We start from the raw sequence: 17,587 nt of genomic DNA on the forward strand, positions 1-17,587 counted from the left end.
GGGAGGGGGGGGGTGGTGAATGAGCATGCAGAGAGCCTCTCAGGGGAGAATGCCGTAATAAGAAGCCAATAGTGAGCGGCTGGACAGCTGAGCTCCCCTCCCCTCACCTTAAATCAGTTCAGCTGTGAGAGGTTTTGCTGTTGAATCCCAGGCTTACAGTGTATGAACTGCAGCCTCTAACATTTGATGGTTAGGAAGAAACTGGCCTGCCAGCTGATATAATGACTTGTATTGGATCTGCTTCTGAATAATGCAAATACAGACTCCGTGCACCCCGGAGACAGGCAGGTAGGGCAGGAAACCCTCATCCCTCCTGGGTGATGAGTGGGAGAGCAGCAAGGACATCGTGATAGGCTGCTGGTGAGGAGAGAGCAGCAGGCAGCTTCTGAGAAGCCATAGCCCATCTTTGCACAGCTTGTGCAGGATTGAATTAAATAATTTAAATAATGATAATTTCCTGCGCTGGGTTCTCAGGAGGCATTTCTAAATCTGGAGACCATGGGCAGGGAGGGAATGATGTCAGCACATGCATTTGAATTGATTCTTTAAGTTAACTGCACATTTGTAAGGAAAATGCTATGATGTCACACCTTAAATTGCCTCACATTACTCCCATGCAGGGAACAGGCCAGGTGCCTCTGCCATCTGGGTAAAGACAGCCTAGCAGGTATTACTTCATTTCATTGGTCTGGATTTTAGAAAGCATGTTTTTATGCTGCTTCATTTTTGAATTGCCTAATTATAAAATGGGCTATGTAACAGAACAATACACATTTCTAATCAGGACAGTACTATTCCATACATACCTAACATACAGAAAGGTGGTAACTTAAAATATTGTGAGGAGCTCTATGGATCTAAAACACATTAACTGCAAACACTTCTGCAAATTTGTATTTAAGCTCTAAAAATAATTTTGTCTAACGTCAAGAAAAAACACATTTAGTTAAAATACTCATGCCAAGTAAAAATCTGTAGCATGAGGTCGTTGAATTGAAATAATAAACACATTCATGAGTAGTTAAAATGTGAAAATAATTTTAAGTTACTGTGAACAGGCCTAGATAAGTACTGCAAAAAGCACAGAAAATTAGAAAAATAAATTAACTGCATTCAGTCTGATATACCACCCACAGTGGACTCCTTACAAATACAGGTAAATTTTCCTGGATGAGAATTTTTTTTTTTTTTTTTAAAAAAAAGGGACATTATTACCAAAAGTAGCCCCATCCAAACAGGTCACCTTGGCTCATGGTGACACATGAAGCAGATGGGAAAATGGTTAAAGCAGAACCAGCAGAAGGCACAGGTCAAAAATGACAGATGACAATGAGGCCTCAGCTATTTATCCTCTGGTGATATGGGATTTAAGTCAACTAAAGCACCTGCAAATTCTGTGCAGTATTGCATAAGCTATTTAATACAGGCAGTCTTCCGAAAGCTGATTTAAATATCTCAGGTTGTTAAACACTGTTTTGCAGACGAAAACCTTCTGTATGGACTAGTCCAGGGAGCTGGGTTCTGAAGAGGTGGAGGCCCCAGCATTTCTGTGGAGGCTGAAATTAAGGGTCTTTACTTAAGAGAAGCCAAGACTCTCTTAAGAAAAAAGAAACCACAACCAACACATGTTTCATTTCAGTTTAAGATTATAGTGAAGACTATGATGGGAACTTTCCAAAGTCCCTCTGCATGCAGTTCCAGAGATTCTGGTTTATTACCTAGTTTGTTATTATGTATATAGGTAAACAACACAATGCTGATCAGTTATCCACCACAGGTTAAATTATCAGTTTACCAGACTGTATGTTTGTAGGGTGAAAGTATTTAAAGGAAAGGAAGTAGCTTTTCGTATTTTTTTTCTGAATTTTTAAAGTGTTTTCATCTAATTTAAATACACCCTGGTTAAAGTGACATTCTAGAAACATCATGTTCTATCTTCCACATGTGAATGAAAACATTGCTCAAAACATTAAAAAGGAAGAAATTAGAGCATTATACTGCATGTACTGGGAAGCAAGTTACAGAACTGACTAGAAGCATAGAGGTGAATGGGCAGAGTCACTGGTGATTTGTGGGCAAAACAGGTAAAAGGACTGATAATTCAGAGCACTGTCCATGTAAAAAGCCTTAAATTCTTCCTTGCATAAATCAGACTTTAATAAGTTAATAGCTAGCTCTCACAGAAATTCAGGTTTGGTTCATTTTGGATAAGGTCTGGGCTTATAATAGGATCTGATAGTTAGAGGCTAACACCAGATGAATTCAGGTTATAAATAAGGTGCAAATTTTTAGAAATGTGGAACATTAACTACAGGATTAGCTTCCCAAGAGATGTGGTCTACTACTGTCATTGTGATTTTTACATCAAGCCTGGATTTCTTGTTTAAAAAGAGGTCTTTAAAATCCAAAAAATTCCAATGCTTGGACAAAACCCCCTAATTATCAGCTGAACTCCAATGCTCCATGTTTTCAAGAACTTCCTTCACACAGCATAACAGTGAACCATCATTCAGATTTGCAATTTGCATACCTTACACTTCCTACCACTCTTAAATACTTTGACATCCTCACTGAACACTACTTATTTTTATATTTTTATCCATGTCTGATCAGGAATTGTGATTTTACCTTCATGTAAACTTCACTACCCTTATCTATGCCATTCAATTACTGTCCTGCAGTCTTCAGAAGGGCCTGACTAAAGTGAGCTTAAAAACTAAAAATGGCCCAAAAGGCAGTAACTTGCAAACTAAGTAGAATGTCTTATGATAAACACGTATTACTCACGCTTTGATTTCCATGTCATAGACTATCTGGTCTATAAGTATAGTTAAATTTTGTTTCTGGACTTCCTATCCATGACACACCTGTTTACTCACATGGTACTGATGCAGTTCAGATCTGCTCAGACGTACACAGCTGAGGTCCACTGAACTCAGACAAGTGGCTAATGGCAAAATATTCTCTAAGCAAATAAAACCATACAGAATATGATATGAAATTATCTGTATTTTCTGAATTCTGTAGCAAGATACCAAGGATCTTGATGGGGAGTGCTTTATAAATCTCTGAACTTCAAAACAGACCAAATTAGAACAACATATGGAACATAAATATATATATGTATATATACACACACACTGATATAATATTTGGGAAAGGCTTAGGAGATTCCAAGAAAAATGATGGGTTTCTATCTATCATTTTATGACAAAGTGGGAGCTTTGTGCTTCTTATACTATTTTCTATGGAGAAAAATGTATGTGCCATCATGGCTATTGCAGCTTCTATCTTTAATAAAGCCTGAACATAAATATGTTCATTTTAGGTGTTCATACTGGTTTAGTTCCCAGGTAACAGTGTTCTCACTTGCATGTTTAACAAGGCATGACAACTTGCTGTAAAAACTGGCAACCTGCCCACCTTGCATAATTTTAAAATTATGACCCTACATGAGCACTGTAGATTTCTTTCTCCCTCTCTGCATCCTGTCTGCCCACATTCTCCCTGTGCAAGCAGCTCAGCCTTCTGTGTCCTCCTTTTGCCCCAGTCCTGCCTGCAAACCCACCACTAGTCTTCCCTCCTATCCTGTACTTTGTGTTGACAAGAATATCAAAGTTTTATGAGAATGTACTGAAAGGTCAGTAAAGAGATAAACTAAACATTTTCATAATTGCTGTATCAATTGCTAATTGAGCAATGCCTATTTAATATGATTAGCGTCTCCCTTCTATGTCAGCTGTTAAAGAAAAAAAAGAATTGGATTGCTTTTAACACTTCAGTGGCAAAAATTACTGACTTTGAAAAGCTAAATAGACTCTAAAACTGGAAGACCAAAGTTCCCTTTCAAGTTTATTCCTACAAAAGAATAAGACACATTATGCACCAGGACTGAAAACCACATTCTGAAAATCCATATGAATTACATCATGCCCACAGTAAGAACTTCACTTCTTACCTTATTAGAAACTACTTTGTCCCTTCTGTTCTTCAGATCTAATTCTAACTGTGTAATCTGGGTTTAGTGAAGTTTACATCTTTATCACTAATATTAGAGACAACACGATAAAACTATTCATTTCCAGTGCAGATTTGATCAGCGATTTGTGCTGGGGTTTGTGCTGGTTGGCCTATTCTTAAACAGCTTGGAAAAAAGGGTGAATCGTGAGGGTGACAATGTTTGCAAATGCTACTAAATTATTCAGGGTTTTAAAGGCAGGGGCTTACAGTAAAGAATTGCAGAAGGACTGTAAGAGACTGAATGACTGGGCAATAGTACGGTAAATGGAAGTCAATGTAGATAAATGTAAATTGATGCATATGGGAAACAGTATCAATTTTACATACAAATGATAGACTGAGTTGAGAATTGCTACTCAGGAATGAATCTTGGAGTCACTGTGGACAGTTCTATGAAAATATCAGCTCAGTGCACAGCAGAGGTCAACAAAATAAATCAAATGGTAGGAATTAATAGGAAAGGAATAGAGATCTGAACAGAGAATGCCATTATTCCACAGTGTAACTCCATGATGTGTTTTCTTCTTTGATATTACACATTACTCTGGTCTTCCCATTTCAAAAGGAGATAATAGAGACAGAAAAGTATTTATAGAGAAAATAAGGCTCATCAGAGGCTTCCGAAGGAGGAGACAAAAAAGAGACTAAAATTATTAAGCCTGGAAAATAGAGTTGATGAGACACATGTAGACTTATAAAATCATGAGTAGTGTGGAGGAACTGAAGAGGTATTAACTGTCCAAAATGCCTCCAACATAGGAACCACAAACCTCCATGAAACTCATAGGTGACAGGTTCAAAGCTAATAAAATTATAATTAAGCTGAGAAAATCTCTGTGGCTAATAGTTTACATGTGTTCCAAAAGTCACCAGATGAACCCATGGAATAACAATCCATATAGAGTTATTAGACATGAGACACCACTTCTTTCTCAGAGAGTCTCCAAGACACAAGTTGCCAGAGGAAAAGAAAAAAGAGTATTATTGCCCTGTTCTTGCAGTCTTTCCCATGCATCCACTGTTGGCAACAAGATACTGGGGTAGATAAGCCTACAAGTCTGATCTGGAATGACTATTTTTATATTTTTATTTACTTCAATTACATACTTAAGAAATTTTTTTTCCCACAGAATCACAAGATTTGCTAGATACATGAGTCATATACAGGATATTGAAAATTTTCCAGTATCTAGAAATTATGAAAAGACAGTATAATGGGGAAGTGGCATTAACAAATACATCAGGGTTCAGTGCTGCTAAATAAATGCAGTATAATAAAATCCATGCTTTCTCTGCTTTCAGTCTTCTGTTCCTTTAAAAAGAGAACACCTCTTCTCCCTCAAAATTAAAAATTTATGGTGAACATTCAGCTAATAGAAATTGAACTGATTTTAGGTGTGAGGAGGAGATCAAATGGGCTAAGTAACTAGCCAGGACAGGATGGATTTTTAGCATGCAAATAAAGGTGGACAGTTAAAAACAGAAAACTAGTTATGTTAGGGCTAGAAGATCAATAGTCTGGAAGTTGACTGATTCTGGACATTTCCAGGTACAGATTTCTCTTTCTAAAGATGTCATCTCCAACAAGTCACCAAGTACTGGCTTCTTTGTGGCAGGAGGAGTGTGTTGAGGGGCCAACTTCCTCAGCCTAGCAAAACCTACAGTTTAAGGATCTCCTCGATTTAGGAGCTAGAAATATAAAAGCAGTGATTTGATAGCCTTTTTAAAAGTGAACTCCTTGTCCTCTGCCTAATGGAGAAGACCTTGAAAAGACAACAGTCAGTTCTGACCTCTATCACTGAAGAGTTAAGACCCACTTCTATATCAGAAGCTTCAACACTGATGCTGGGATCAGCTACATAAAGAAGCTATAAAAAAATGATATAAAGGGCAACATCTGGTTTGTCTTAGATTCTAATGTGGACACTTCTTTTTTATCTTCAAAGGAACTGTTTGAGGTTTATAACACACTTATAGAGTGGACTAAACCAGATCACCTAAAGTCAAAACCAGGTTTAACTTGGAAAGGAACCCTGTATGTCACTTCATCCAACCTTCAGCTTAAAGCAGTGCCGATTTAAACATCAGTTCAGGCTCCTCACGTCACTGCAAATGCAAAGAGCAGAGAGAGAACAAAACAGCTGTTTTATCTCTTGGAGACATGGCCTAAGTTCCATTGCCTACACACTCAGTGCACTTTTCATGTGATACCTCTCAAAAAGTTACAAAAGTTGCCACAATTTCATCCCCAGCTGAAAGACAATTCACATTTTTTAATTATCTCCATTTATAATATGCAAGTTTTACCTAAAATAAGCACCTGTCCAGTCTTCATTGAGATCCTCAGATGTTTATCTAGTAAAATTATACAAAATATCAGTATCTTATTTCAGCAAGACATGGAAAAATTTGGTTGTTCTGCTTAACTATTCTTATATTATTTGTTTTCATTTGACTGATAAAAGTTATTATATTACTTGCTGTTATGAATTGAACCCTTTAGCTTTTTCCTTGTTTGTTTTCTTAAAAGACTACACTACTATTTAAACACTAATGCCCCAGGCTAGATAGTTGCAAGTAATAATTTCAGAGCAGGTGATAAAGGGAGACATAATCTCAAGGGACTGTCACAGTGGCCACTTCGCTTTACACTGCAAGCCACACTGCTGCCTGAAGAAATAGGTAGGACCTACCAATGAACAGCAGGTTCTAAGGTGCACAGAAATGGATGACTGCTCTGGCTATCTCTGGGTATGTCCACTTCTTATGAGCATAAATGTCTGAGTACGCCTTTAACACAGAACAAAATTTCATATCTAATTTTAAAGTTCTGGGTTGGTGCAAGTGGTAATTCAGAAGATAAATGATGGACAAAATCCAAGACAGATTAGGTTGAATGTCTACCCAAAAAAGGTAATGTCTTGAAAGTGAAAAAAGAAAATACTCTAGAGTTCAAGAACACGAATATTGGTTTATTTAGTAAACAATATGAATGGTATCTATAAATACTTCAAGGTGATAAACACTGAGTCAGTGTTGCTGGAAGGGGACTATTTAAGATAAAGAACAATGCTGATATAAAAGTAGATGAGTGTAAAATGATCAGCCATAAATTTAAACTGGAATAAGGGAAATGGCCTTCCACCAGCAATAGTGCTGCTGTTACTAGTTTATGAAATGGATGCCATGTCACGTAATGGCATAATTTAGCAGGGAAGCATTTCTTTGGCCCAGGAGGTCCTTTTCAATCCAGACACAGAATGATATAAAGGTAAAAACCCTGCTTATCCTAAGTAATTCAAAGTAATTTTCACACTTTTTTTTTTTTTTTTTTTTTTAAATCTAGGGAGCCTCTGTACCAATTACCTGAATTAATAGCATCATCTTGCTGTCCCTGCCACTGTAACTGGTATGATTCTCCCTAATCTGTTGGGCACAGACTGACAGAAACAGCATTGAGACTGAAAGGTGGCAACAGAAATATCCAAGAAATACAACTGCCTTGTTTGTGTAATACACAGTTATCACTTGATAACATGCAGTGAGAGGGAATATAAGAATTTATAAGCACTGTTACAAATGCTGTTCACATTTGCCCGAGTTCAAGGAACGATACTGGTTTTAAGATAATATACGTACTGAAGTGTAAGATAATACACTGTAACTGTAAGATAATAATGCACTGGCTGGGAAACACAAGCAGTAACCAATACATTGTTGTTTCTCCCTGTTTTCTACTCATTTCAATTTGAATATGATACACCTTCCTAATCAAAACTATGGCTTTCCTCTGGCATGTTTTTAAGAGTCACCCAGCTGAAAGCTCAACAACCTAAGCTGACCTTAAGTGTTGTTACAAATCACACTCCATTAGTAGATGAACGCTCAAAAAGAAAGTCTGGATATGAACCTATTTTAAAACCCTGTGGTTCCTTCTTGCATTTCCAGTTAAAGCATATTCTTCCCTGCCTTTTCAGTAGTTAGCAACCACAACAGTAGTTAATCTAGAGCCTGATTTCTCCACAATCATGTATTTTGATACTTGTCTCAGTTTGCTAATTACAAAATAAAACAGGCATATAGCTGTTTTTGCTCAGGTAGCAAGATCAGCCACAAAAGATTAAGGAAATAACTACTGAAATATTAAAATACGAAAGCTTATTATTGCTATTGCTGTGAAAATTTTATGTTTACATTGTCATTTCCAACAAAGAAACTAACTAGTTGATGAAAAAAGGGAAAGTATGCTGGCACTGGAATGGTACATTTTATTCTGTCATTCTTTATTAATAGTCTTAATTAGGATTTTAAAAATTAAAGTATCAATGTTGTTTGTTGAGTTCTTCTAAACCACAGTTTTCTACGCTGCCTTTTTCAACACCGGTGTTCTTTTCACATCCCAGTGTTTCATTATGTTTTCTGCTGCTCAGAAAATGAAAGGTGAGGGACTTATTTTCTGACAGCTCAACTTACTGAATGTTAATTCAGGTGCAGTCTCCACACGACATAACTAAATGATTAATGTCAAACTGTAAAATACTGCCACCAGCTGGAGAGGTGACAGATGAGCATGCTGTGAAGTACACGAAAAGCAATGACATGGATTAGAAAGCATAACATTTGGATGCTACAGAAAAAAAGACTGTGCCTTTCCTTTGATAAGAAATCAGATTAATGCCCTATTACAAATTATGGACTCCATAGTTAAAGAGCTTTAAGTCTCTAGCTGTTCATTGCTACAGTCAGAATGAGGGAGAAGGAAAGGGAAAGGATTCCCCGTGTGTCTTAAATACATGCTTATTTTCCAAAGATTACTGCATCAAGATGTCTTGGGTAATTGGTCACAGAAGTAGTACTGTCATTTCAAAACTAACAAGCATTCATTTTGAATACTAGCAGCTGGTTGTAACAGTGAGAAACTGCATTGAGTAAATGGGAGTTCAAGATAAAAGCTTCTATTGGTATTTAACGAGGGACTGCTTCACAAGGAAGCAAGGGAAAGGGCATTTGTACAGTATGTACAATATGGTACATATTGTACATGTATGTACATGTACATATGTACAGTATGTACAGTACTCTGATATTCCACAGATAAAGGATTCTCTAGTCCAAATTAAAAATAATCCAAATGATTGTGGATGAGACACATCCTTAGGAGTTGTTTTCATTCGCTTTGGAATCAAGAGAGAAACAAAACCTTAGAAACACAGTTTTTAAAGTGGTTGCTCTGCAGCATGCACATTCAGTTTCTTTAACTTAAAAAGATCAGTATGCTAAACCATTTTGGTTCTAATAATTAGGAGAGATTATGAACAAACTTGAATAGGAAAAAAATTACTTCAGGTCTCAGAGTACAAAATTATTTTCTTCCCTAACAGAACAGCAATTCCTGCTGAAAGCAAATCACATGCTAATTCAATTGTATATAATCACCAGCTCCATCTTGGTACCACTATGGAATTGTGCTCTTATGTGAGGGTTTCTGACTTAGAATCTCATCTTACTCTAATTCTTACTCGGACTTTAATTTTTTTTTTTTTTTTTTTTTTGGCTGCAATATGGAAATACTTTCTTAGGACAACACCTCCCTTAACCATTTAGAGCCTATTACTGCCAGAGCAGGCAGATGCAGCATACTGCATATATATACAAGAAGAACTGCTATAAGCAGAATTAAAACCAACTCTTAAAACTCTTAAACTTAGAAAACAGTTTTAATAAGACTCACAAAATACTTTCTTGAATTTTCCTCTTTTGGAACAGCCAAAGAGAAATGTTCAACTAGGTAAGCAGCATGTTGTGGAACATATATAAAAGACTGATTACTTTCTCTGTTAAAAGAATTCAGCTAATTGTTCAACACAAAAAAAAATCCTTTGCAGTGTGACATCCATGAGTTAAGGATTTTAGTCCTTTCCAACATTATCAGATTTTCAAAACAGTTGTTCTGCTGCTAACCTCAGTTCAACCATTCCTACTAGCAGCAGCAGGAAACATAAGGAAAACAGACCTCTGGGTGTATACCCACGGTCTCAAAGCCATCCTTTATAACCAAATTGAACAAAGTTTTCCTTCCCTGAACACCTTGCCAGTCATTTTCAGTTCAGTGCATGTAGTCCTCCTTTTTTTTCCTCTTCTTCAGTATTAAGATTCATAAGCTGGTAGATATCTACCTCTTTCCAGAACCTGTTCTTACTACTATGGCAGCATACCTGTCTGGTGCTTGCTTTCACTTCTTTACTATCTATCATGCCACAGCCTACTAGATTTTCCTTCATCAAAAAAAAAAAAAAAAAAAAAATTAACAAGCCCCCATAGTTGCAAATAAAATATGAAACAGGAAGAAAAGAGCACACACTTCCCTCCCCCATTTTTTACAAATTTAGATTTGTGTAGGAGCACTTCCCTGGAAACGTACGTTAAAGAAATTTCCTGTTTATATGCGACTTCATTTAATACATATACTTATGTAGAAAGTCACAACACCATCTGACACATTAACTGTGTTAGTGTAAAACACAAGTTATTTTGGACATTTCCTTACCGTAATGCTACATACCATCTCATAGCTACACTGTAGCACTTCACCAAAGCTACCCTACCTCAAGTGGAAACACATGTGTTTTGAAATTTCAAATTGCTCTGTTCACGGCAGCAGCATATATATGTACCTGGTGTGAGGCACTTTTGCTTCAGGACTTTGTGCTGCAGAAGCTGAATCTCTGAGAATTACTCTTCACTGAATAACTCAACTAGTAGCTGTTTGCTCTTTCTAGGTAAATGCTATGGAAAACACACTGGAGGACTAGCAACAGCCAAATGATATTAGCCTGTGTCCATGTTAAGGGGTTTTTAGAAGTGACAGGCTGTTTTGCCCTGAGCTTTAACCTAAATTATTCGATGGGAATATAATTTGATTTCAGAGGTATCATTTCAAATTCCACACCACATGCCTGGATTTGAACTAGTGCCAACTTGTGAAAGTCCGTGTAAATTAAGTTTGAGCAATCTCACTGGCATCAAAAGGACAATGCTTTACCTACAGGTTTATTTGTTTTGTTTGTTTAGGGAAATTCTGTGCCCAAGCCAAAGATAGATGTTCCCCATATTATAAAAGACTTCCACTCCTCTCTTGACATTACAAATACATTTGATACCAAATAATATTCGATCACATTTCTCAAATATTTATATGAAAGAATCCAGTCACAAAATAAATACACTGTGAAATGAATCAGAATTGTTGTCTTAATAGTAATTACACAAGACATTTAAATCCTTAGATTGCACTCCTTGTTCCAGGAACTTTATGACACAATTAAGTTTAATAAAAATAGATCTACCATAAGTACAATTCTGAAGACATCTCTACCCAAATGGATGACATTTCTCCTCCGTTCCCTCCTCCAGAAGTCCCACTATTATTGCTCCCTCAGAAATGATATCTTAAGCTAAGAAAATATTCCATACAGTTTAATAACATAATAAAAAAATCCCCTTCTGATCAATGGCTTACCTTTAAGAGAGCCAAGGCTACATGGAAGATTATGTTCATACCCTGAAAAGAAAAAGTCTTCAGTCAGTCCCAGCATATAAATCTCTCTTCCCTATTACTTAGCATTATGTAGCATCATAACTAGATGCTGCAAATCTCTAGGGAATGCTTCCCTTTTCCCTGCTACACTTCAAAGTTCATCATTAAAGCCCCAAGGCAGTTTCCACACTCCTGGCTGGCAAAGATGACAGCTTTTCAGAGCTTTTGGAATCTCACTGTTCAAATCATCAGGTGCTATGGATGTGACAGGATATCCCTCCATCGTTTCAGTACCTGCCAATGCTGTTTTTTCTGCTGGTGCAGAATATTGTAACAAGCAGGACATCAAGAAAATGTAACAAATATTCTAGTTGATCAGATTTTTGCCAAGTAACTGAGCTTAGCTATGATTGATCATGTACAATCTTTCATGCTCAAACTGTAAAAAAGCCCCAACATAAACCAAAAAAGACCCCCACAAGTACACAGTACACCTTTTTTGCTGCTATTAGCCAAAAGCCAAAACTATTTCAAAGGTAAGCAAACTGATGTCTGTGACAAATAGTTGCCTTCTGGTTTGTAAAAGCTGGAAATAAAAGTGTACAGAAATCTATTCAGTGAAAAATACAATGACAATGTCCAATTATTTAAAAATCAAAGAAAGTAAAAATCAGTCCACCAGCTGACTACAGAGGGGTGAAAAAGGCTACATTTCCACTTACTTTGTATACAAAAATAAGAAAAAATGGTCCTCTGCTTTTGTTCAGCATCTTTTTGTTTTGACAACCAAGAGCTTTTCTCCAGGGGAAGGGGAACACATACCCTGAATGAGGCTCCTAACTGAAACTATGCTTGGGATCCTGCTTGGAAAACTAGCCAGGGGCAGCTCAGGCCAGCTGATGCAAGATGACAGCCCTGTTGACAGTCCTCAGCTGATGGAAAAGACTCTTGTGTCTGTAACCTACCTATCTTGATTTAAGATAATAAATAGCTTTGTGTTCATCCAAATATGAAAAGTATCATATGCAATTCTCATTTGCTGGACTATGTACTTCGTGTTCAGTCTGTTTTCCTATTATATTTTACAAATCTTCTTGCCTGCTGGTTTAGTGGCATGATAAATCTTCTTTTATAATGTCTTTCAAAGATGATATCAAAAAACATCTCAACAGATTTTACACAAGAAATACTGTCACTGCAACACATATCGTTGCGGAATAACAACAGGACTTTTTTATGAGGGAACTTCTCCAAGAAATACCTGCTTCTGCAACTGAGTATTTTTCCAAGCCTCTTCCTGAAAGCCTGAGACCTTATTTCTATGAAAACTAGACTTTTATAACTTTTATAGAAATCTGCAGAGACTTTTCAGAGGCACTCTTGGGAAGAAAATTTTTTTACATGGTGCCTATATTTACATACGGTGCCTTGAAGGGATTTTACCATTAATGACTCTTGGAAATGCTATGACATTAGACATAACGAATATTGCAACACTCAATGAATTAATTTGCAATCTGATGCATAATCGTTACAACAACAAACTGACTTTTTCCACTAGAGGTCACAATTGTAGTAGGACTGAACCTTGCTTCATCAGTAGGAAACTTCTTGCACATAGGATAACATATACTTCAAATACAATGGAAGTTATTTTGATTTTTATACTTTAATTTAATAGAAAAAATGTCTGGCTGTGAATTTCAGTTATGACACTGATAATAATTTACTGCTGCTGGTGCTCTAGTAAGTTCATAGTATTCTGTTTTATTCCAAATATCAATCTGAAGTCAACCATTTCATGCTGTCATGACATTAACAACTTTTATTTCCTAACAGAGAGAATTTGGTATGAACATGAAAGCTATAAATGAGAGTCATAACTATACGCCATCCCAAACATTGCATTTTCTTTTCAATTAACTGGTTGATATGATTTTGTTATTTTTGACTAGGACTGTTAGGTGTAATTTTGGGATTATTGATCAATTAAGTGTCCTTTGTAATTTCTGGCACTACCAAAAAACCCTAAAAAGAAAACCAAATCAGTTCTCCTTTATCTTTTAAATAATTTTTTTTGACCTGCCTGAAACTCACATTGTTCCTGAATTCAAACTAATCGAACTCTCCTGGTACTCCTCTTATATGTTCACTCTTCACATGGAGAGCAATACCTCAGAAAGAGGTTTCCTCCTGTCCTGAGGATCCCTGGCTCTTTTACTAGCCTCACCAGGCAAGAGGCAGCTTGCAGACTCCCTCATGTTACTTGAGATAACCTGTTCAACACAAAAGCACCCTAAAATCAGAACACCAAAAGGACTTAAAACCTTCATATACAGCTGTCCTGAGCAGTACTCCACTACCCCTGGCAACAGAAAACACGTGCACCTTCATCTTTCCTCAAAGGGAGAGGTAACTCCCAAACCAAGGCAATATTTAGACCTGAGGCATCAATTCCTGCAGTTTCATGGTGACAAGCTTGGACTTGCTGGACTTTAAGGAATGTAACAGACCCTGTGACAGCTCAGAGAATTGGAGGTGGCATCTAGCAATCTACGGCAAGGCTTCTACTCACGTTTGGATGTACAGCCAGATGCTTTAGATTTCAAATGTGGAGCCTTACTCACCCCTTTTAACAACACATTTTATAACCACTGATGTACATACTTTAGTTATTTTTTCCTAACGCATGCAAGACATTCTGACATAGCCAAGTTTAATGGTTATGAAAAAGAAGGCTCACCTCATTTTTCCACTATCTCTTATTTAAAATCCTACTTCATTTACCACACACTGATTTATAAGATTCAGCTTAAACTTCTCCATCTATTTTAGAAGAAGGACCAAAAATACCAATATGCACCAGACATATACATCATTGCTAGCAATATCCTTCCAGCAATTTTATAATGGAAACATGAAAGTGGATACAAATCATCCACAGGGGGAAAGAGAAGGGAGCCCATATTAAATAAGCTATGCATAATTACTTTTTAAAACCAAAGGTCATATGTTTAACTAGGCATTTGGAAATAAATGCTTTAATATCATGCAGATCATGTCTTAATATTTAAAAAATTTACAAATGTTTAAGTTGTTCATAATTACCTGAACACTTGTGGGTTTTAATACAATGGTCAAAACTAAAAATATACACTATTACTAAACACGAACTGTTATAAGAGCACAGGAATGGTTAGAGGCTTATCACCATGTCATAAAGCTTCTCAATTATGCAGCCACTCTCTTATTTTTCAATCTGAGAGGCTTTGCTGCTAGTGAGTAATGAAGGAGGAGTGCAACCTGCACAGCTCCCAGACATTAAGCCCACAGGCAAGGATCCCAGAAATGAGGCATGTGGATATCCTCCTCCAGGGAGCTTTTAACTAGCCTTTTGCAGAAGGCCAGCAGTTTCTGTGACAGCCTGGTTTATCTGCCTAGTTAGGCATCTGCACACTATATTCTTTTTTCCAACAGGTGTTATTTGAGAACCCTCTTAAGCTTGTGCAGAGGCCTAGAGCATTTTAACAGATTTCATTAAGCTTGGGAGTTTTGGAGAAGGAACAAGTCCATCTTGACTGTTCTGCAGTCAAGATGGTGAGACAGGTATCAGGAAAGGGAAAATTTTGAAGTTTGTGCTATCGTATAGCCTCCTTATGGCTCCTGCTGACTGCCACACTAACCATTCTCTGCTTTACAAAGACTTCCATAGGACAGCTCTTACTTGAGGAGAAAGAGCATAGTTTTGCAGAAAACCCCTTCATACTTACTGGGATGACAGTGCTGGGACAAACACTCACCATCTGGTAGGTCACTATTTAACTCACTAAGATTGCCCTTCAAAACACCTGCTTATTTGAATTGTACGTCAAAAGACCATAATTTCTAAGACTGTAGGTAACATACCTATGGGCGAAACAGTGAAACTCTATCTCATAAGCCTATAAAAATGAAAGACTTCAGCTGAAAATGGTATGTGTGCACTGAAATTAAAGCTGGCTTAAAATAAGTGGAAATCTTATTATGTTAACTTCCTTCTAGTGAGTTTCACAGTCCCTTAAACCCATCTGAAACCAAGATTCCTTCTGCAGATAGAAGAACTATTGATGAGTTCTCACTTTGAGTCCCTCTGCCCTTTGAAACAGGATGACTTTTGAAAAGAAATTGGGAGCAAAGAGCAAACAGAATGGTAAAGATCTGATTTTGTAGGATCCAGTTCGTATTCAGTGAGATCTCTGGATGGGATGCTCATGGCTCCCCTTAGAGGGAGGAGGCATATCTATCCATTTGACCCAGAAAATCTATCCAGAGTCTAGGTAAAAGGGAGTTAAGGGGGCAGCAAACTAACAATTACTACTGGCAAAGCTCAACAGCATCGCATGAAGTTGGCAGAAGAATTAGGCCAAACAATTTAATCACGTAGTATCTGGACAACATTTGCACAGAGGACAACTTCAGAATTTATCTCCTGTTTTAAAGCTTTTCTTTAATGACTGAAGCCTTAGGAGAAAGCAGGCTGTATTAAATACTAGCATCTCTCCCTCTCCAACCCAGACCACCTGACAGACCTTCCTCTGGTTACAGGGCAATGCCCTCTATATCATTTTCATAAATAAAATGAAGTCAATCTCTCAAAAAATATATGGAAAATTCATTTAATATTAGTGTCCTAATCTGTGGTTTTGCTGCTAGATATGCATAACATGTAGGAGGAACCAGTGAAGATATTGAGACAATACTCTCTAAAGTTCAGCCCCATGTAATGAAGATATATGTGAAAGCCAACTGAGCACCTCCTCAAGGTCTGAGAAGCCTCAAGCATCACATGACATGCCATCAGGAGAACCAGTTAACCTGTTCCAGCTTTCTAATAACTGAATTTTCCTTTTTTAAAAGAGAGATTAGCTATTCAACTGAAGTTAATTTGACATTGTTTCGTAATTCAAAAGTGTGTCATAATTATGTGTTCACTTGCACACTCTTTTAAAGGAGCTACAGAGGGTAATTGGGGTTACAAACTCTAAAGCAGAATTAAAATTCTATTTATGTTTTAGATTGCTTCCAGTAAAATATTTGTTTGGCAAGTCTAATATGTTGAGAGCACACAATAAACGTTAGGAATGTCACAAATGTATTTATTTTGCTGACAACATAAATATATGATCTGAAGCTCAAATTTCTCTTTGTAAGTAACGTAGACTGGGAACACACTCTGCAGGGATATGCATATTAATTAACGTCTTTTAGTTGGATATAGTTTCTATAGCTTGTCATTGAACTAGAATAAATGTACAAGACAACTAAGGAAGAGAAAGGTTAACTCTCATTCAAATAAGGCACAACAAAAACCAGCAAGCTTTGTATACAGCTTTCTTACCAAACACTTATATTAGTAAAAAAAGAAAACAGGAATTGCACAGAGATCTTACTGCTAATGAAGTATGGTCAGCCTCTCAGACTGGGCTTTCCCCAGTGACTGCATATACATTGCCTTCTACAATAGCTCACAACAGGAAATGCTATAACACAAGAAAGAAGAAAATATGGAAATCTCCATCCTGATACTATAATGCTGTGAATAATACACAGACCCAACTAAAACAAGTTGACTGAATTATTAGATGAGCAGGTACCAGGGAGATGGTAAAAATGGCACTATGGGACTGAGTATTTATTGTGCCACTTTTCTGTATTTTGCAGCATGAAAGGCACAAAATAAATACTACCAAGCAACCATGAACATCTATTAGTATTATTTTGCACAAAATTTTGTTTGGGTGGTTGCTTTTAACAGAAATTAATGGGATTTGGGAGTGCTAGTGCATATTTACATGTTTTGGGTGATTTTCATGTAATCTGCTGCTGAGATGTTGCTATGGCTGAATGAAGGTAAAGAGTACTATGAAATTAGTACTTCTTTCTTTCCAGCTTCTGTGACAGTTTTCAAAGAATAAAAATTACATCCGGAGAATCTTAAGTCATTTCCACATATCAAATTTCTCCCTGACAATGGGTATTTCTGCAGTGGCA

General features: G+C 36.9%; 1 protein-coding gene across 8 annotated transcripts in view; it reads right to left on the reverse strand.

Annotated features, from left to right (window-relative positions):
* The window catches only part of RABGAP1L (RAB GTPase activating protein 1 like), a 262,266-nt gene that overhangs the window by 73,885 nt on the left and 170,794 nt on the right, over positions 1 to 17,587 (reverse strand). For 7 of the 8 annotated variants that reach the window (XM_074906990.1, XM_074906991.1, XM_074906994.1 and 4 more), the window contains one exon: positions 11,540 to 11,581. The exons of the other annotated variant lie outside the window; for it this stretch is intronic. In XM_074906990.1, coding sequence (XP_074763091.1) covers positions 11,540 to 11,581 — 42 coding nt within the window. The remainder of the gene's footprint in view (positions 1 to 11,539; positions 11,582 to 17,587) is intronic. 8 annotated transcript variants of the gene reach the window in all.

This window comes from Athene noctua, chromosome 5 (genome assembly GCF_965140245.1).
Source record: "Athene noctua chromosome 5, bAthNoc1.hap1.1, whole genome shotgun sequence".
Taxonomy (NCBI): Eukaryota; Metazoa; Chordata; class Aves; order Strigiformes; family Strigidae; genus Athene; species Athene noctua.